Source organism: Corella eumyota, chromosome 2, assembly GCF_963082875.1.
Source record: "Corella eumyota chromosome 2, kaCorEumy4.1, whole genome shotgun sequence".
Taxonomy (NCBI): domain Eukaryota; kingdom Metazoa; phylum Chordata; class Ascidiacea; order Phlebobranchia; family Corellidae; genus Corella; species Corella eumyota.
Window position 1 is genome coordinate 1,750,312 of NC_137491.1, and position 19,122 is coordinate 1,769,433.

The 19,122-nt window shown below is 27.7% G+C and overlaps 5 protein-coding genes across 6 annotated transcripts in view; 2 read left to right on the forward strand and 3 right to left on the reverse strand.

Moving 5' to 3' along the window:
- LOC145743747 (forkhead-associated domain-containing protein 1-like) overlaps window positions 1-3,958 on the reverse strand; it is a 46,559-nt gene extending 42,601 nt beyond the window's left edge. The window contains exons 1-2 of the mRNA XM_082561783.1: window positions 3,826-3,958; window positions 2,213-2,419 (exon numbers count right to left, since the gene is read on the reverse strand). Coding sequence (XP_082417909.1) covers window positions 2,213-2,419; window positions 3,826-3,924 — 306 coding nt within the window. The 5' untranslated portion in view covers window positions 3,925-3,958. The remainder of the gene's footprint in view (window positions 1-2,212; window positions 2,420-3,825) is intronic.
- Window positions 57-1,688, forward strand: LOC145743750 (CD209 antigen-like protein D). 2 transcript variants are annotated; one of them, XM_082561785.1, is made up of 5 exons: window positions 57-284; window positions 378-629; window positions 881-1,002; window positions 1,154-1,286; window positions 1,413-1,688. In XM_082561785.1, exons 1-5 carry the CDS (start codon window positions 68-70, stop codon window positions 1,448-1,450), a joined length of 762 nt encoding a protein of 253 aa, XP_082417911.1. In that variant the 5' UTR covers window positions 57-67; the 3' UTR covers window positions 1,451-1,688. The 2 variants fall into 2 exon arrangements, with proteins under 2 accessions (XP_082417911.1, XP_082417912.1); XM_082561786.1 differs by having other exon boundaries at window positions 1,173-1,286.
- A 781-nt stretch (window positions 3,959-4,739) lies between the features above and the next one.
- Window positions 4,740-8,124, reverse strand: LOC145741205 (fibrinogen-like protein A). The gene is made up of 6 exons (XM_082558750.1): window positions 7,737-8,124; window positions 7,244-7,392; window positions 6,321-6,417; window positions 5,886-5,988; window positions 5,397-5,464; window positions 4,740-4,993 (listed from the first exon to the last, which is right to left on the reverse strand). The coding sequence occupies exons 1-6, from the start codon at window positions 8,122-8,124 to the stop codon at window positions 4,740-4,742; spliced, it is 1,059 nt and encodes a 352-aa protein (XP_082414876.1).
- Window positions 8,125-10,093: 1,969 nt separating this feature from the next.
- LOC145741211 (uncharacterized) lies at window positions 10,094-14,494 on the forward strand. Its single transcript, XM_082558757.1, has 7 exons — window positions 10,094-10,157; window positions 10,537-10,718; window positions 11,608-11,680; window positions 12,998-13,033; window positions 13,221-13,390; window positions 13,996-14,071; window positions 14,325-14,494. The coding sequence occupies exons 1-7, from the start codon at window positions 10,094-10,096 to the stop codon at window positions 14,384-14,386; spliced, it is 663 nt and encodes a 220-aa protein (XP_082414883.1). The 3' UTR covers window positions 14,387-14,494.
- Window positions 14,495-14,912: 418 nt separating this feature from the next.
- Window positions 14,913-16,731, reverse strand: LOC145743413 (uncharacterized). The gene is made up of 4 exons (XM_082561367.1): window positions 16,638-16,731; window positions 16,321-16,407; window positions 15,327-15,581; window positions 14,913-15,147 (listed from the first exon to the last, which is right to left on the reverse strand). Exons 1-4 carry the CDS (start codon window positions 16,663-16,665, stop codon window positions 14,948-14,950), a joined length of 570 nt encoding a protein of 189 aa, XP_082417493.1. The 5' UTR covers window positions 16,666-16,731; the 3' UTR covers window positions 14,913-14,947.
- Between the last annotated feature and the right edge of the window lie 2,391 nt (window positions 16,732-19,122).

A 19,122-nucleotide genomic window follows, 5' to 3' on the forward strand; every position in this document is an offset into this window, starting at 1 on the left:
ATATTAATAACCGAATAAAAAAAGTTAAAATTACATATAGATAAGTGTTTCGAAAACAGGTTTAAAAATGAACAAGTTAGTTTTAAGTTTGATAATTTTAAGTTTAAATGTTGTAAATGGGCAACAATGGTATACATATGAGTGTGTAGAATATTATTTTGGATTGACTATGGCCAATTTTAAAACATCAAAAGATATATGTGCTGAATTGAAGGCTACACTTGCATTTCCTACAACTTTCAAGATTCGTAACTTCATTAACCAAACAATATATTCAATGAATGGTAAGATTTAAAAATAAAAATAAAAAAATTTCGGTTCAATTTTTTTAAAACAAGTTTTAGAAATTTTTTTTTCGAAAACAAATTTATTTTTAGGACAGCATTTAAGTTACTGGATTGGCCTTAAAAGACAAATTCCAAATCAAGACAATTCTACATTCATTTGGTCTGATGGCACAAATTTAACTAGTGGGCAATCTAACTGGTACAGAGATAATGGGTATTATGAACCTAATAATGGGGGTGATGGGAATGAAAATTGTGTCGAAATAAGAAGATGGTCTTCAAAATGGAATGATATTTCTTGCTATAAATTATCTAAATTCATCTGTCAACGAGCAAAACTGGGTAGGAAAACTTTTATTAAAAACTGCCCGTTGGTAGCTTATCCTTTAGCTAGCATTTTATTTATTGTAATATAGTTGCAACTCTCGATCAATATTTACCTGTAATAATTTACCCGCACACCACAAATGACGGTTACATTTATTTTATGACCTGTAATCTCTAACTTTCATTATAAATATTTGTTGTTTTAATTACTGAGTAAATATTATATTAACCACATCAATTTATATGTTTGCTAATACTTAAACTAGAAACAACAACTGTATCTGTAACAAGCAATCCAACACCTACAACAGCAAATTTGACAACAACAAATTTGACAACAGCAAATTTAACAACATCAAAATCAATAAATGAACAACCACAAGTACAGGTAACTGTATAACTAAAAGGCCTGTATCACTTACAGTATAAAGCATTATTAAAAAAGTGTTCCTTAGAAAAAAAAGCTTACTGAAAAATGAATATATACGTACTACAAAACTTAAAATTTTTTTAAACAAATTTAATTGATTGATGTTTAGGCTATTTTCTATATCATAGGATGGGCAATTACAGGAGCACTTCTACTTATTTGTATTTTTACAATTCTCTATCTACTTTGTCAACTAAAAAAGGCTCGAAAAAAGGCTCAAAAGAAAGCAGCTAACCACACTGGTAATATATGTTATAATCACAAAACTAGTACATAGCTACTTCTTATGAAAAAAAGACCTTTTCACACACAGTTATAAATTTTATAATTATGTTATTTTAAAATCAATAACTGATATTGTTCTACAGATATTCCAGAAAGAATATATGAAAATATTCGAATTTAAAACCGAACAAATTTAACTATATTTTGGTTTGGTGACCATGCCATAATATACTTAAAATCTTTATGTAAACATTAATACTTTTGGCATGTTTTAAATCATTAAATTAATTTTGTCATTTTTTCCAATCGCGTTGTTGTTATATTTATTGTATATATATCTTATTATTCACTGTCATTGATGCGCGAAAAAACTAAATAAAATAAAATAAAAAAATATATATACTTAAGCCACGTTTTTAGATCGCATATAACTTAATTTTGGTATACCATGTAAAATATAACTTATAATTTGGTATAATATAACTTAATTTTAGTATAATAATATAATCCCAAAAATTAAAATCATTTTAATGTAGATTATGACTCTTTACATGTTTATGTTATTGAAATGTTGTTTATATTGATACAAATATATAATTTCTACCAAAAAAACTAACAAAAAATACATTTTTAAAGTTATTTCTGTACTACACAACATCATTAAATTTTATTTTTTACCTACCGTATCTCCTAAATAATCAGGTCACATTATGTTGCATTATAAGATATTTCAACAACACAGTTTAATTAAAAAAAATAATAACATTATATATACACATTTTTAATTAAAAAAACTTAATTAAATTATCATGGTTATTTAAATTCTGAAAATATTTATTTTTAAAACCTTATTAAATTTTAAAACCTTATTAAACTAATTATAACTGTATATATCTATAAATGCTACAAATCTTATATACTATAAATATTAAACAACCCCTACCGTAGCAGTCATGTTAAGTTGAAGTTCGAACGGTTTTCCGTTATACCCAAACTTTATGACATCACCATGGGCCAGTCTTACTCCAGCATTCTGTATTCTGCAGTCATTCACGTAAGTACCATGAGCTGTGTTGAGGTCGTGTAGTAGAAAACTGTCTTCTTCTCCAATGTATTCTATCACTGCATGCTGTAGTTCTGCCGAGCAATCCTGTGTTGAAATAAGAAGAAGATAGTTTTTAAGCTGAATTAAATACAGTTTTTATGGCATATTATAATAGAAAAGAATGTGTAAATGTTTTATTTTTTTTAGCATGTTTTTATTTATAAAATTGATTTTTAGTGCTTTTTACAATATGACTGTATTATTTATTGTAATTTTATAGTGCTAAAAAAAATCAATAAATGTATTGTTAAACAAAGATATTGCTAAATTTTATGATTCAGAAATATTAAAAAAAAATCCAACTTTATTATAAGACAACTTTGGTTAAAGTTGTTTTTCTGTGTTGAGGATAAATTTTAAGTCTCATTAGTGACCTTAGATTTAATTTATGACTCTGCAACAAATGGAACTATAGTATTTTATTTAAAGACACTTGGTTAAGCTAGTCTGAAAAGCATAGGTGGGCACAGTTATTCAAAAAAGCAACTTCGTTAACTGGTTATTTGTTACACAATACAGTAACTTTGCTAACGTTTTTTCGTTAAATTAAACGAAATGTAACAGAAGTTATCGTTAACCGTTAACGTTAAAATTTAATTAAAACAATCAAAGAAATGACCTTTTTTATAAAAAAAATAGAGCTTTTATCTTAGTCGATATTTTAACTTAACGAAAATAAGTTTAAAAAAAGTTTAAACTGAAATAATGCCCAAATAACATCGGCCCGGTAGTAGTTACAAACATTGTTTAAAAATTGAGACGATTATAAAACATATACTTTTATATTACCATGGTAAACTTGTAAAAATATTAAATTAACGGACTTAATTTAATAAAAGCAAAATTTAACGAAAGTTAACAGGTCCGATAACAATTTTTAAAATTAACTTAAAAGTTAAATTTTAACAAAAAATTCAACTTCGTTATTTAACGTTTAATGCATTAACGATTTGGTGCCCACCTTTGCTAAAAAGTAAGGCAGCGAGCATGCAAAAAAAATGTTCGCTAAAAAAAATTAATGCCTAAATTTAGGATTTTGTACACCTTTCTTTAAGAACCAATGCAATGCATGCACAACTATAAGTCCCTTGGCTTGTCTGCTTTTTACAAAACCACCTACTGACCAGTCTGGAAAATAGGGCAGTTTTCGACGAGATCTATTGCGTGCAAGCGTAAAAAGTGGCGTGACTGCGCATGCACACGTACCACAATTTTCGATCTTTGCGTGCATGCATGATTTATGTTGGCGTGTTTTACTTAAATTTGGCTGAAATATACAAGGCGTCAGTATTGTGCGTGCGCAAATTTTTTTAACAACCAGGCGTGCAAAATGTTAATTTCGGGCGTGGATTTTTTTTACCGTAAAAAATCTCATGCGTGCATGCTGCCCTACTTTCCAGACTGACCTACTGACAGACAGACTGAAATAGTTTATAAAACAAAATACTTACATTTAACAGAATATCACAATTTTCTTTTCCGATTGTTGTTGAAGTTAAATTTAGAACGTGAGTTCCTTCCACACTTTTTAAAAATCCTTTTTCAATCATTTTTAAACATTTAAAATTTACTTAAACATGTTCTAAAAAAATTTAGATTTTCATTATCAATTTTAAAAAAGCTAGCTTCTTCATAGTTTTTTTTTAAATTAGCAATAACAAATTAGTTTTTAACACTTAAACAACAGGTAACTTTCAACTTTAATGTTTAAATATTTGTTATACAACTGTTTGTAATAAAAATGTCTAAAATTTAAAATTTATGAATCGTAAATTGAAAATAAATTATACGAATTTTAAACAAGTATAAAAACGTATATTTAAACTAAATAATCTTTTGTTTAAACCCTACTAAGGCATCCAAATTAACTTAACACACAAATTATTCTTACAAAATGTTAAAAACTTATTAAATTAATAATATAAAATGTAACAAAAATGTGTCCGATAGTTTTATTGTTAATAAAACCCGATAAGTGCTTTAAAACTTTCTAATTTTGTTTCTTACTTCTTTGTAAGCGTAAACTTGATTAATAAACATCTTGAAACCATCTTATAAATTCGATTAACAAGCTCTTATTCGTTTTAAACAATAAAACACTTGACAATAAATAAACAAACTGCCGCGTGTTGGTAACCATGTAAACAAAGTTTGTTTACATGTAAGTGTTGCCAATAAATCACTTACAATTTAACATTTTCACATTGTTTATCCTCGAAAGTGTATTTTTAGCTTTTTTATCTTGGCGTATTTATTGCGAAAAAACACCTAAAAAACTTAACAAAAAACTGTTAAGATTTTACAGTAAATAATACATAAGCCATATATATTACATTAAACGAAGAACTATAAAACACAACTTCTTTTATTTAGAAAGTGGCAAAGGTCGCATTTTCATAGATGTCATTTTAAGTCCATTCCCACTCCCATAACCCAACTGCCACGCATTGGATCCTCTACCAGCTCTAAGACCAGAGTATCTTCCGTTTAAATTCGATAAAGCGCAAGCGTTGTACCACCACCCGCCATGTTGTTGAACTGCACAATTTATGTTTCTGCTATCATGATCTTGGTCAAATGTTGAAAACGATTGTCCTTCGTGAAACTCTAATGCATCTCCTTTAAAAAATTAAATAAAAATATATTTATCTAACTACACTAATCTGCTGCAAAATTTAAATTTTATTTTTTAAATAAATAAATACAGACCAAGTTTATAATTTTTTTATACCAGAACATTTGGCTTTAATACATATGGTCCTAAGTTTGATTCCCACTGCTCTCAGGCTGTAGCGCCCTTAGGTAATTTTCTTAGGCTGTAGCGCCCTCAGGCTGTAGCGCTCTTAGGAGTTTGATTCCCACTGCTCTCAAGCTGTAGCGCCCTTTCGCTATAAACGGTATGAACTCCTGCAAAGCCAGCACTTAATCAGCAGTATAATTATCGTGCAATTATTATCTATAATATCCCAAACTGCAGAAGCCAACTCGAGACACAATGCATATTACATATATATATTCCCACCTGCAGTTCCGCTATGACCTGACGTCATCAGTCGATAAAATGTTTCTGGTGATCCAATACGGAATACACTAATATTAAAAAAATAAATTTATTGTACCTATTTTTGTGCCAGCTTTAAAAATTTTAAAGAAAAAATTATTTTTGGATATTATAAGCCTAAAATTGCTTATTATAAAATCGTCATTTAATTTCAAGTTTAACATATTTATTTTTGTATTGGTATTTGTATTTTTTATTTAAGAAAAGTGTACTGTTTCGACTTGTTTAAGCTATCTGTAAACACCGGATTTAATTATGAATAGTGTGGCATTGATGCGGATCTAACCCGAAACCTTTCGGTTTGTATATCTAAGCCATGACCGGTATACCACACTAAACAAAAGTTAAAACAGTTAACTTCTTACTCAAGGGCGCCACGATGCGACAACATTAAAAATTCTAGTCATCACTTTTCATGCAGTAATAAGTTTTTTTTACGTAATAATTGACCTGTATTTAGCATATTGAATCGTATTAGCCTCGGACCAGCCTTCCATATCTATTCTCATTTCATAATTTTCACTTTTCGTCAGCTGGTAAAGTGCCTTCAAACCTATATGAAAACAAAGTCTTATTTATTGTCATACCATTATAAAAATAAATATTAAACAAAACGCGAACGCTACTAAAGATTGAAAAAAAAGGTTGTGGGCATTATAACGTTTGGCACGGCTTTTGCGTAACTTTTTTTACTTATAAAACAGTAGTACTGACAAATAACCTATAAAACAGCAGTACTGACAAATAACTTATAAAACAGCAGTGCTGACAAAAGTTGATTTATACTAGATAAAAAGAACGCTAAAAATAACTTTAGTGACATCATTACGACAAAGTCTTGAAGTCTTGAAGTTAGGAAAATAGGAAAAATTTATTAGTTTTTACCAAGCCAATATTCCCTGTTCGGGTCACCAAATCCATTCACATATTCCTCCCAGTTTCGATAAAAATCTAGCGAACCATCTATTCTGTTTTGAAACACCTTAAACACAAATATGAAAATGCTTAACACTAGTTTGTTGTAAATTGCTCTTGTATTTATTTAAGTACTTTCTAAATAGCAAAAAAATGTACGTTAAATGCAGAATTGAACCTAGCTTTTTTAATATTAGTGTAACCAAATTGTCACGCTCTACGTTAACTAAAAACTAATTTGGTGCCAGTTTTGAACCAGAACGCTGTATTAACGGCCCACCGAAAGACCAATTGTAACCTTGCTAGTAGTCAAATGCTAATTCAGTAAAAGCTATAATAATTTATTGATAGAATATAAAACAGAAGCTAAAGTCTAAAATATAATACAACATATAATGTAATGCTAAGCAAAGTTACAAGAGCATAGACCTTAAAATAACACGTCTACACGTCAAGTCTTTAAGTCAGAACTACCAAAATTCAAGCAATCATCAAATAGACAAACAATGCCATATGACTGGCCAAATTAGACTGTCCAAGATTTAAATTACTAAGGTATTTAATCAACGTCTGCACCGCAAAAGGCGCGTCAGGCGACCCGCACTAGAATGTTATTAACAAACGTTTCAAAACGTTACATCAGCTTTCGTTTTTTTTTTTTTTTTATGTATTGGGAAAAGGTGTGCTGTTATGTTTTGTTTAAGCTATCTGTAAACGCCAGGTTTATAGGCAAATATAGGGTGGTATTGGCGCGGCTTGATCTCTAAACCTTTTGGATAGAAGTCTGATGCCACGACAATAATACCACACTACTTACCTACACACTACTTAGGACATGCGACGCTAATATTACGTAATATTAAAATACCAAAACTTTTAAAAGTTTTACTTACCAACCAACCACCACCGTCAATTGTATGGTTGCAATAAACTTCTCTGGTTTTCCCACCAATATCCACTTCATAAACACCACTTTCTTTTGAACCAGAGTTAAGAATTTCGAGACAGTTGGAGGGCTTAGTCTTTTTGCCAGTCTGCAACGCTAAAAAAATAAATAAACATCTTTTGAAACAAACTGAACGCATCCTAATTTTACAATCCTAATTTTTTGCATCCTAATTTTACGACCGAGGTCTAGGGTTGTTTAACTACTTTTAAATATTGACCGGTTTAAGGCAACATTATTGCCTGATTATTAGCCTATCGGTTGGTTTGACTGAGATAGAGTAAAGACCATAAGCACCTTACTAAATCGAGCTAAACGGTTGAAAATAAAATATAAACAACAATTATATTAAAAATACACCATGTATTGCAGTTTAACTTAAGAAAAACGCCAAAAATAACTTAAAATTGACAAAATAGTTACAAAAAAGTTGTTTTTACCTTTAACCTTGGCTTCCAGTTGTTCAACCTGATTTTTCAACTCGCTTAAGTCTTCCATAAACTCAGTACAAAAATCGCAAACTCCCGGTTCGCCCTTTGCTCCCGGAAAACCGTTGTGACCGGCCGAACCGGGGGCACCATTAACTCCCGGGCGACCAGGTGGTCCCGCACGAACCGGAGCAGACACCCCGGACCCAGAGCTTCCCTTCAAGCCCCGGTCTCCTCGGTCACCTTTAGGTCCCGGTTCACCAGCGGGACCGACGGGACCTAACTTCCCGGGTAACCCAAACCGACGGGTGGGACCACCTGAACTACAAGTAAGGGTAACTTTTCGACGTTGTTGGGTTAAAGTAATCGCAATTGTTATTAAAAAAAGTTTTAAAAACATGTTTGCGGTTCAGAGCCTGAAAATAAAACAAATAATATTTTTATATTAAATGTAATAAAATAAAGCAATTTTATTTAGTTCACCTAATAGTATTAGTTGTACGCTAACACAATACGACAGTCGTACTTTTAACAAACACAATTAACAAACACGTACGATACCTAGGTGTTTTTAAATTCTGAATCACGAAAAAAAATTTAACCTATGTCACGTTATTTTATTCAAATCCTGCATCGCAGTGTAGTAGTCAAAACACTTGGTTTTACTTCATGAAGTTCCGGGTTCGATTCCTATTGCTTTCAAGCTGTAGGGTAATAATCGAGCAATTATAAACTATTATATCGCAAACTGCCAAAAGCAATTTGAAACTGTGTCCGAATAACTATTGTTACTCTGTATTTAGGTTGTGAATGCAACCTTTCCACATCGAGGATTGAAAAATATACAAAAAAAATCGTATGCAGTGCATTTATGCCAGAACAACTATATTTTACCACCGTGAAAAGACTGAATTTGCAGAATATACTTAGAGTAAAGGTTGTTATCCCAGCACGCGTTTACAAAAGTTAATTGAGTTGTTACCCTAATCCGGCCGTAAATTAATTTTTGCGATTCAAATTATTCGAAACCTTGTTATATTAACTAATGCCTATACCAATAAACTAACCAATTAGTTAACCATAAAACAGTAAGCTAAAATATTAAACTTTACATTTTGTTTATATATTTAAATTAGTATCAATATTTTTCCATCAAATTATGATATTGTTAGTTTATGTAGCACGAAAATACAATTTTAGGCGCGTCTTTATAAACCTCAACTCTTAACCATCAGCAATATAACCTCAAAACCACTATCAGTTTACCATATTTACTAAAATATAAAGAATACTTAAAACGACAGCCTTCAAACTATATAACAACTTTAAATTACCACATAAAACTTTCCAAGACATGTTTTAGCTACCAAGATTACGACAAAATGAAAAAGTTTTCTGCGCTAAAGGTTGTTTCTTAATCTAAAAATGTTAAATTTTAGTTTGTGAGAAAAAATGCCAAAGGCAATGAATTAAAATATTTTTTAAATATCAAAATAATAAATTTTATTAAGCAAAACCGCATTTTAATTTAATTATTTAAAGTTAATATTTCAATTTGTTTAGTTAATTAATTTATTATAATTAGCAAATGACGTAATTTGTTGTAAAATTTTATTTTAAATTAAACGTGTACAATTAATAACTTTTAAATAAATATAAATTCTTTTACGCAATTTAACTAATTACAAAAATAAATATTTGTTAAAAATAAGTGCACGTTGTTGTTATTATTGTAAAATAAAATAAAAATATATTTATAAATATAGGTTTAATGCAACGTTATTATGTCAATAAAAACCCTATTTTTAAACTGTGGTAATTAAAAATAAGTAACTCAATAAAAATAGAATTTTAAAAACTTTTGAATAACCTTTTGCAATAATAATAATAAATTTAAAATTGTTTTTTTGTAGTTACTTTAAAAAAAAATGGTTAAAAATAGATTTAAAAATGTGCTTAAAATTTTTTATTTTTTTAAAAATTAGAATTGCAGCTACTTGCTTGTAAACGCATGCACAAAAAATTTTATTTTATCATTTTTGAATATTTATATTAACAATATTTTGACTTTTAGGTTCAAACAAATAAAACGATTCTTAAAAACATTTTGGCTTGGGGCAAAATTTATCGCAATTTTTAATTTTGATCAAACTTTTGATTTAAAATCAAATAGACTAATGTACCCATTTAAGCTTATGCATTCAAGTAGTAGGCTTAAGTAGTGTGATATATTTATTAACGAGCGTAAAAAGTTAAAAGTTAATGACGTAAAAAAATAGTTATTACATTTTTTTTAATAATTTTAAACCTACTAAACCAAAATTTTTTAGTGATAATTTTAAGCAAGCTAATATTTAACCTGTGCTAATATGAACTGGTTAACTGTTTTGTATTTTATTGCATTATTCTGTATCGTGGAAAGGCCAGAAAAAGGTAAGGCCAACGATTACTGTATATCATTTAATTTTTATAAAGAATATGGCATCGTCGTTTTAAGTTATTGGTTTGATTCCCACTGCTTCCAAATCGAAGCATCTACAATTTTAACTTTTACTACTGCAAAGCCCTTAAATAATAAACACGTTAAAATTCAGTTAATACCTACTAATGCAAAGGAGTATAATCTTAAACTAACAGACAACTCGAGACTGGGTCGGAGTAACTTATGTTACTCTATGTTTAAGTCGCACATTCGACTTTCCCACATCGAGGATAAAGATATATACATAAAAAGGGCTGATGCTAAATATATAAACTTACCCTGCGTAATCTATAAAGTTGTCATTATTCTATAAAAAGTTTAAATTTTTAGGTTTATGTCAGAAAATTGCAAACTTGAATTCCATTAAAACACTCCAAGCTGCGATGGAGTACGTGGATCAGATGATATATGATAAAAACGACACGGATAACATGGATATGGAAGAAATGCGGAAAAGTATTTCTGAATTGGTTAAGCCGGGAGGTAAAACAGTTCGCGTAGAAAAAGGCGAGGTAAGAAAATGTTTGTTTTTTCTTAAACGTTAGAAAGCGCTTTAGACATAAGACATTACCGCGTGAGGTTTTAAGTTTAATTCCCACTTATGGCATCTCGTTAAAATATATATATTTTTTTTTGTATATATCTTTATCCTTAATGTGGGAAAGTCGAATGCGCAACTTAAACATAGAGTAACATCAAATACTACGACCCAGTCTCGAGTTGCCTGTAGCAGTTTGGGATATCATAGATTATAATTGCGTGATAATTAAGCTGCTGATTAAGTGCTGGCTCAGCAGGAGTTTATACCGTTTATAGGGCCTTACTCAAGGGCGCTAAAGCATGAGATCAGTTGGGATTGAACCTACGACCTCATGTGCGGTGTAGAAAGTGTTCTTACCACTACACACGCTGCCGGTTGTAATTAAACAATATTAACCAGAATTTTGTATACCCAGTATCGTGCCGCACCAAAACTACACTAAACGCTCATTAACTCGGCGTTAATGAATAGCCTAAACATGTAAAAACAGCATTTCTTTTAAATAAAATGCATAGTTTTGGGTAGTCAGGTTTCGGGTTTGAGTCGCACCAATACTACACTAAACGCTCATGAACTCGGCGTTAATGAATAGCCTAAACATGTAAAAACAGCATATCTTTTTAAATAAAATGCATATAGTTTTGGGTAGTCGGGTTTCGGGTTTGAGTCGCACCAATACTACACTAAACGCTCATAAACTTAGCGTTTACGGATAGCTTAAACACGTCACAACAGCACACCCTTTCCCAATTTAAAATCAAAACTATTAACTTAAAAAACACAAGTCGCATATGCCCTTAAAAAAATTCTGTTACACAATTAAATTTTTTTTAAATTCTGTTACACAATTATATTTTCAGATACGAATTCGTTGTAATGTGTATTGTAACCCACAAAATCGTCCAAAAAGTTGTGTCAAGTTTGCTAGGCGAAGTAAGTAGAAAAATAAGAGTAAAAAACTCAAACAAAATATTTCTTTTTTGACAAAATATTTTCTTTTTTAAAATATTTTTCTTTTTGAACAATAACAGATATATAGACTATATCAAAATAAATGCATATAAATTTTAGATCATTATAACACTATATATTCGTTTTTAGTTATTTATATTATATTGTTAATAACGCCAAATAAATATTAAATTATAAATAAATTAAACTTTTTGTTTTTTTAGGAATTTGTCATTTTTGTAGATCTATACAATGCCCAAGAAGAAGGAAAATTAACAAAATATTCTAAACTTAAAATTTAACTTTTAAATTGGTCAATATAAGAATAATGATAAAAGTCAAAGTTAGAAAAAAACATATATTTTATGTTAATTCTATTTAAAAACATATGTCTCTAAAACATTTACATAAAAAATAGTCAAATAAATTACAAAAGTGTAAGATTGTATTAATTACTTGTAAAAAATATGCGTTAAACTCTTTTTATTATTATCATTTTATTGCCTCTTTTTTTAATTTTTTCTAAACGCCATAAAAACATATGTTCAATATAACCTCAAGTAGTATTTGATATCGTTTTTTGTTAGTTTTTGGATCGCTTTTTTTATACTTTTTGTTAATAAAATTAATGTGTTTTAATTATGGCAAATTTTTTTAATCACAACTTAAAAACTGTATAAGAACAGCCATAAATTAAAAATAATTACAACTTTTTACAAATTGTTTTATAAAATTAAAGATCATTATTTCTATATACGGGATAATAATAAAACGTAAACACTTTTTGAATTTCCCGAGAATTCCAGGAATTTAAGTCAATGCTCAAGGCGTTAATACGACACTAACATTACGATAGTGTTGCTCTCACTTTGTACTTAAAGCTTTCAAATACATAACCTAAAGAAAAAAATTGAAATTCGAGGTTCGAAATTTATTTTTAAAAGAGGAATTTTTTAAAACGTGCTCAAAGGAAAATGTAAAATTTTACACAAATTGCTTCAAGCTATTTGTCACTTGCTATAACATAGTTTATTAAGCTGCAAAAATTGTAAAAATAACTTTGTAGGCAATTCGATATATTTAATTGTTTTAAAAAATTTGGGCTTAGGTATATATATTGACTGAGTTGAATCTAAAATTGCCATATAGCTGCTGCGTATAGATAAGGGGTTTATAGATAGCTAGAGTATAAAAAATTGCTGCTACTTGCAAATATTTTAAATTTATTTAATGTTTTTACAGATATTTGAATAATTTTTTTAAAAATGTCTTTAAAAATAATTTTCACAATATTTTTAGCAATCGCGTTATGCCAATCTACAAACCAGCAAAAATGTAAGTTCTATTTGTAACCCTATAACAACGTTATCTGCAATTTACTAACCCGTTATTAAGTGTAAATTGTAACCGCACTATTTAAAGAGTTATCACATAAAACTTTAATATTTTTAAGTTTTTAAATTAAAAAAATAAGATAAATTAAAAACGTAAAATATGAAACCGAATTTTAAGTTTTTTTAAGCCCCTAACCACCAAAACTCGATGGAAAACGCGATGAAGTATTTGGATTCTATGATGCCACAGGACCAGACTGATTTAGCTGAGATGAAGGAAATGAAAGAAATGAAAGAAACTGTGAAACAAATGATGGATCCGGAAATGAAAAACGTTGTCAGAATGAATAAAATGCAGGTGAAACGAAAAGTTTAATTATTTTCGTTTTTTTAATTTTTTTAACTTATAGTTTGTGGCTATAACGTAGGGTTAAAAAATTTTTTTTATCTAAGTTCCTGTTGGACCAATACTAGATCAGCAGATTAATTTTATATATATCTTTATCCTCGATGTGGGAAAATCGAATACGCGACTTAAACATAGAGTAACAACAGTTACCCCGACTCAGTCTCGAGTTGCCTGTGGCAGTTTGGGATATTATAGATTATAATTGCCCGATAATTATGCTGCTGATTAAGTGCTGGCTCAGCAAGAGTTCATACCGTTTATAGCGCCTTACTCAAGGACGCTACAGCATGAAATCAGTGGGGATTGACCAACGACATCATATGTGGTGTAGCAAGTATTCTTACCACTACACCACGCTGCCGGTTATCGGGCATTTATAATCTATAATTTTCCCAAATGCCAGAGACAACTTGAGTCTAGGTCAGAGTAACTGATGTTACCCATTTTAAAAAGCCGTTAAAAATCAACTGTAAAAAAAAATAAAAAAATAAATCACGATCGATTTTTTTACTAAAATTAACAACAAATTAAACTAAAGTTTTTATTATTTTTAGATTGTTATCTCATGTGGTTTGTTTTGTAACAAGAAAAATCGAATTAAACCTTGCAGACGAATAAACAAACGAAAGAGTAAGTTGATAAAATAAACATTTATTTAAAAAAATTTTAAATTTAAATATTAAAAAATAAAATACTAAAAACAACAATTAAAAATTAAGTTAAATCCAATATTATCTTTACCAAATTTTTAAAAATAATCCTTAAAAAGGGCCTAAAAAATTTAAACCAAAAATAAGAAAGTATGACTTTTTAGTTAAATAAGACTATCTTACAATATTTAGCCTAAAGCTTAAATTTAACAAAATATTTTAAATTTTTTAAGCAATGTGTTTACTCTGCCGAGCTCTGAGATGCCCACGACAACCAAAACTTAAAGTTTTCTAAACTTTTGACCAACGAAAATATATTTAAACGAACAAATCTAAACTTTTACGAAAGGGTTCTGTTTTTTACTGTTTTTTTTACCCCAAATAATATTTTTCTATTGTAAGTAACGGCCACATCGATAGATATAAACTGTTTATATTTTATACAAATTGTTAACATTTATGTATATAAAACATGTTTATTTTTCAGTTTTATTCTGATTTCAAAATGTTTTTTAAAGACGTTAACTTTTAATTTTACATTTTCAATGTGTTCCCGTATTTTATTCTACGATATTAATTAAGAATTATTTAGTAATTTATTAATTTTAATTTTGTGCAGGACTTTTTGTAATAATTTTTTTAAATTCCTTTTTTTTTTATTAAAAGTCGTTTGTGATATTTATTCTGTAAATATATTTAAAATAAACCGAACAAATTAAAAAAGTTGATTTATTTGTTAAAGTATAAAAAAAAAAATAACAAAAATGTGGTTGCATAGCAACACGGTTTTATGACGTCATAAATTCAATTTTTTATACGTCACTGATTTTCTTGTGTGGCGTCACAAGAACACGTGTTACTTTTGTTTACCACGTGACTTTGTTCTTTTACTGCTGCTACCATTTCTCTTTTTCGGCACCACTGGAGAACCGGATATGACGTCACTGGGAGGGACTGTGACGTCGACAGATTTTCGATTTTTTTCCTTTTTTTCTTTCGACCTTCGAGATCGACTTTCAGATCTCGGTGTCGGGGAATCCCGGTTTGTTAGGCGAGCTTTATAAAAAATGCAAAAAAAAGAATAAAATAAAATTAATTTTTTGACTTATTTTTTAATTTTTTTTTTCCTTTTTAACTTTTTTCTTTTTTTATTTTTATTTATTTGCCTTTTTCCTTTTTTACTTTTTTAAATTTATTTTTAGAATTTTTTTAATTTTTTTACATTTTTTTCTAACCTGTAAATCTAGAATTAATCACTTCGCTATTCCTCAATAACGGAATATACGTGACGTCATTTGTGACGCCATCAGTCACCGTCGACGCCAATGACGTTAAAGAGTCATGCATGACGTCACGTGGTTCGTTGTGACGTTTAACTTGCAATAAAACCAAGTTTTCGCGGTCTACTGTTAAGATGTTGTTCGCATATTTGTCGGAGGTTTGCGAAATGTTTTTTAGATTTCCGTTAAAGTCGCATAACTCGATTTGCACTAAACAGTATTTAATTACTTGAAGTTAGAACAGTTAAAAAATGTATAAAATTAAAAAAAAATAATAAAAAAATTTAAAAAAATTAAAAAAAAAAAATTAAAAAAAATTAATTTAAAAAAATTAAATAAAAAATTTTTTAAAAAAGTTAATTTAAAATTGAGAATTAATTTAAAACAATATAAAAATAAACACTATTTAAAAAGTTATTTAAATAAAAAAATAAAAAAAAATAATAAATAAAACTAAAAAATAAAAAAATAAAATTAATTTAAAAAAATAAAAAATAAAAATTAAAAAAAATCAAAATGTAATATTAAAAATTAATTAATTAAAATTAAAGCAAACTAAAAGTAAAAAATTATAAAAAAGAGGTAATTAATAAAAAAAATAATTAAAAATATCAAAAAAAACTAAAAAAAAAAAATAATAAATAAAAATAAAATATTATTAAAAAAAAAAAATAATAAAAAATATGATTAAAAAATGTTAAAAACTAGCAAACTATTTCAAATAAAAATTTAAATTTCTTTTCGAGTATTATACTGCAATCAATATTAATATTTATTTTTAATTTTTAAATGGTTAAAAATCTAAAATTTTAATGTTGTATTTTTCTACTTCTTTATTTTTTTATATTTTTAATTTTAAAAGGGGTTTTTAAATCAATTAAATTTTTTTTTCATTAAAAAAAAACAGTTAAAAAAAAGTAAATTTTTTGAAATTAAAAAGTAAATTTACTTTCGAGCGGATATTTACATCTTGTTTTAATATTTTCAATCAACAATTTCGTTTGACAATTTGGATTAAAAATCTCTCTTTTGTCGTCTAAAAATAAAACAAATCGCTATTATGACGTCACAAATGAAATCAAAACCGTCATTGAAAGGTATCAGAATACAAGTTAATTGAGTTTATTTTTAAATTAAAGTTTAATTAAGTATTGTAAGTTAATTAAGATAAAAATAACTGAAAAATTTAATAAATATTGTTCAATACTTTTCTATTATAAATATTATTTTACATAGATTTTAAAAAAGCCTAAAATTTTAACATACCTCCATAGTTTACGGTTATAAATGTCATATCTATATTTTTATTATAAATATGTTGTTTTTTAGTCCAAAAAGTTACCCTAGCCTAATAAAAGCTAAAAATACATAAAAAAAAGCTTTTTTAAACACTCAAATATATTTCTATTTAAAAGTAAACTTAACCCTTAGCGTGGTGTAGTGGTCAAAACACTTTCTACACTACATAAGCTCCTAGGTTCAATTCCCACTGCTCTCATACTGTAGTGCCTTTAAGTAAGGCGCTATAAACGGTATGAACTCCTGCTGAGCAAGCACTTAATCAGCAGTATAATTATTGGGCAATTATAATCTATAATATCCCAAACTGCCACAGACAACTCAAGACTGGGTCGGAGTAAGTGATGTTACTCTATGTTTAAGTCACGCATTCGACCTTTCCACATTGAGGATAAAGATATATACAAAAAAATCGTTAAATAATATAGAAGCTACAGTAATTAATATAATATAACGTTATTTCTGATATATAAATTGTACAATATAGGTAGTAACTATCACTAAACACTATACTAACCCCTACACCTATAGTGTTATAACGCTGTGAAACAATATTTAAACTATACAAAATAAATATTGAAAATAAATATTTGACAAAGCTCTTAAACCTTGAGATTTCTACTTAACAGTTTAATGCAAACAATAACGCTTTGTTACTAAACAAAGTTTTAATTATTATAATGACAAAGCCATTTGTATATCAGTTTAATGTTAACTTTTAAAGCTCAAAATTTATCTAAATTTTTGTTTATTTGTAAAACTAATTATTGTTTATATCATTTTTCTTATTCTAGTTAACTGAGTTTTTATTTCTTAATTTCCTAACGTTATATTTAACTTGTTGACAGCCTATTTTTTACAAAACTCCAATATATATATATAGATAGTCTAACAATCTAAAAATTAATAATTTTAAATATTATTTTATCAATATTATACTTTGTAGTTTCTCGAAGCTTGCTAGTTCAATGAACAATATATATTCACCTACAAATAGCTCTTACCATTTCATTATAGTACTTGAAACAGTTTTATTCGTTTTACATATAATGCCACACTTACTAAACACAACTGAAGTCAACTAAAAAGTTAATTTTTTTTTCCTAAATTTCTAAACTTTAGATTTTCCAATATTCTTTAAGTATTGTGGTTAAATTCTAGAATCGTAACAGGTCGAATAATACCACTTTGCGACCCAAAGTATTATCGCACAATAGTTAAGTGTATCGTCGACTTTTGAGCCCCGTTACGTCACAATGCCTATAGTTTTCGTCACAATAGAAAAGAAAATGTATAAATGTTTCGTGCGACGGTGGGGTTCGTTTTTGTTGGTTTAAAATAATATTTTGATGAGATTGATTTTTAGTAAAAGTTTCAAAGAAAATAAATACCTTTTTTTTTAATTTATACCAAGTATTTTAGCGCAATCATTTTTCTTTACAAATAAGTTACAAAAATTTAAAAAAATTTGCCAAATTTCTACATTTTATTTATCGCTTGAGGGCGTATTGGTTCAAGTTGAATTAGTTTTAAAAATACACTATTAAATTGTAAATTTCGTATTTTAATATTTAAAAGTTAATAATTAATAAATGTATGTTTTATAATCATGATTAATTTAAGCCAACATAATATCAAGAAATATAATTTAAATTTAAAATTTTACAAAAAAAAACAAAAAATTAAAAATTTTCGTTAATTTTAAAACTCAAGTTTTTACAAATTCAAATTTAAGCAATTAAATATTCTAGAAAACCATAAACGTCACAATATGAATAAAAACACGCGTCACAAAAACGTTTCCGTGTACTTCATTGTCTTTAAAGTTCTAGAACGCGACATAAAACAATAAAAATCGTCATATGGTAGAAAAAGGTCGAAAAGTCATGGTCTGATGATTACAGGTATAGACACGGTGTTAACATTTTAGTTTTAACAAAAAAGTTTTAAAAACTAGAATTATTTATTTTTAAATTCAATTTAGTTTGATTAATTTAACTTAAAAAATAAATAAATAGTCTTAAATAAAATAAGGATAACATTACTGTTGTGTTAATCATAAATTGTTGAAGTTTAGGTAACGAAAGTTTACATTTACTTAATTTAAAAGTAGGTAAATTGTTTTAAATAGAATAAGAATAGTTAAAATGTTAAGTTTTAGATGGATTTTAAACAGTCTTTGTTACAATTATTAACTACTATACTTAGTTAAAATTAGATTTATTTCAGTTTTAGGCCCAAAAATATAGAAAAAAATAATTTAAGTTAAATTTTAACATTTACAGAGAAATAACGTTAATTACGTCACGAAATGTTTAGCCAAAGTTTTAAATATCAGAAATAATGCAGTTCTAATAAATAACCAAACTTTAAGGATATTCGTAGTTTAAAAAGCTAACAAAATTAAATTACAAAAATAATGAAATAGCAACTGCATAAATAATTGTGTTTA

Bases quoted from the DNA above. Each gene is read 5' to 3' on its own strand.
- LOC145743750 (XM_082561785.1), top strand. From the start codon at position 68: ATGAACAAGTTAGTTTTAAGTTTGATAATTTTAAGTTTAAATGTTGTA. The intron at 630-880 runs GTAGGAAAACTT...TACTTAAACTAG, and splicing joins CTGTCAACGAGCAAAACTGG to AAACAACAACTGTATCTGTA. The intron at 1,003-1,153 runs GTAACTGTATAA...ATTGATGTTTAG, and splicing joins ATGAACAACCACAAGTACAG to GCTATTTTCTATATCATAGG.
- LOC145741205 (XM_082558750.1), bottom strand. From the start codon at position 8,124: ATGTTTTTAAAACTTTTTTTAATAACAATTGCGATTACTTTAACCCAA. The intron at 6,418-7,243 runs GTAAGTAAAACT...TTTGTGTTTAAG, and splicing joins TTGACGGTGGTGGTTGGTTG to GTGTTTCAAAACAGAATAGA. The intron at 5,465-5,885 runs GTCAATTATTAC...TTTTAATATTAG, and splicing joins ATTCAATATGCTAAATACAG to TGTATTCCGTATTGGATCAC.
- LOC145741211 (XM_082558757.1), top strand. From the start codon at position 10,094: ATGAACTGGTTAACTGTTTTGTATTTTATTGCATTATTCTGTATCGTG. The intron at 13,034-13,220 runs GTAAGTTCTATT...AGTTTTTTTAAG, and splicing joins ATCTACAAACCAGCAAAAAT to CCCCTAACCACCAAAACTCG. The intron at 14,072-14,324 runs GTAAGTTGATAA...AAATTTTTTAAG, and splicing joins ACGAATAAACAAACGAAAGA to CAATGTGTTTACTCTGCCGA.
- LOC145743413 (XM_082561367.1), bottom strand. From the start codon at position 16,665: ATGACATTTATAACCGTAAACTATGGAG. The intron at 16,408-16,637 runs GTATGTTAAAAT...TTTTATTTTTAG, and splicing joins TATAACCGTAAACTATGGAG to ACGACAAAAGAGAGATTTTT. The intron at 15,582-16,320 runs GTAAATTTACTT...AATACTGTTTAG, and splicing joins ATGTAAATATCCGCTCGAAA to TGCAAATCGAGTTATGCGAC.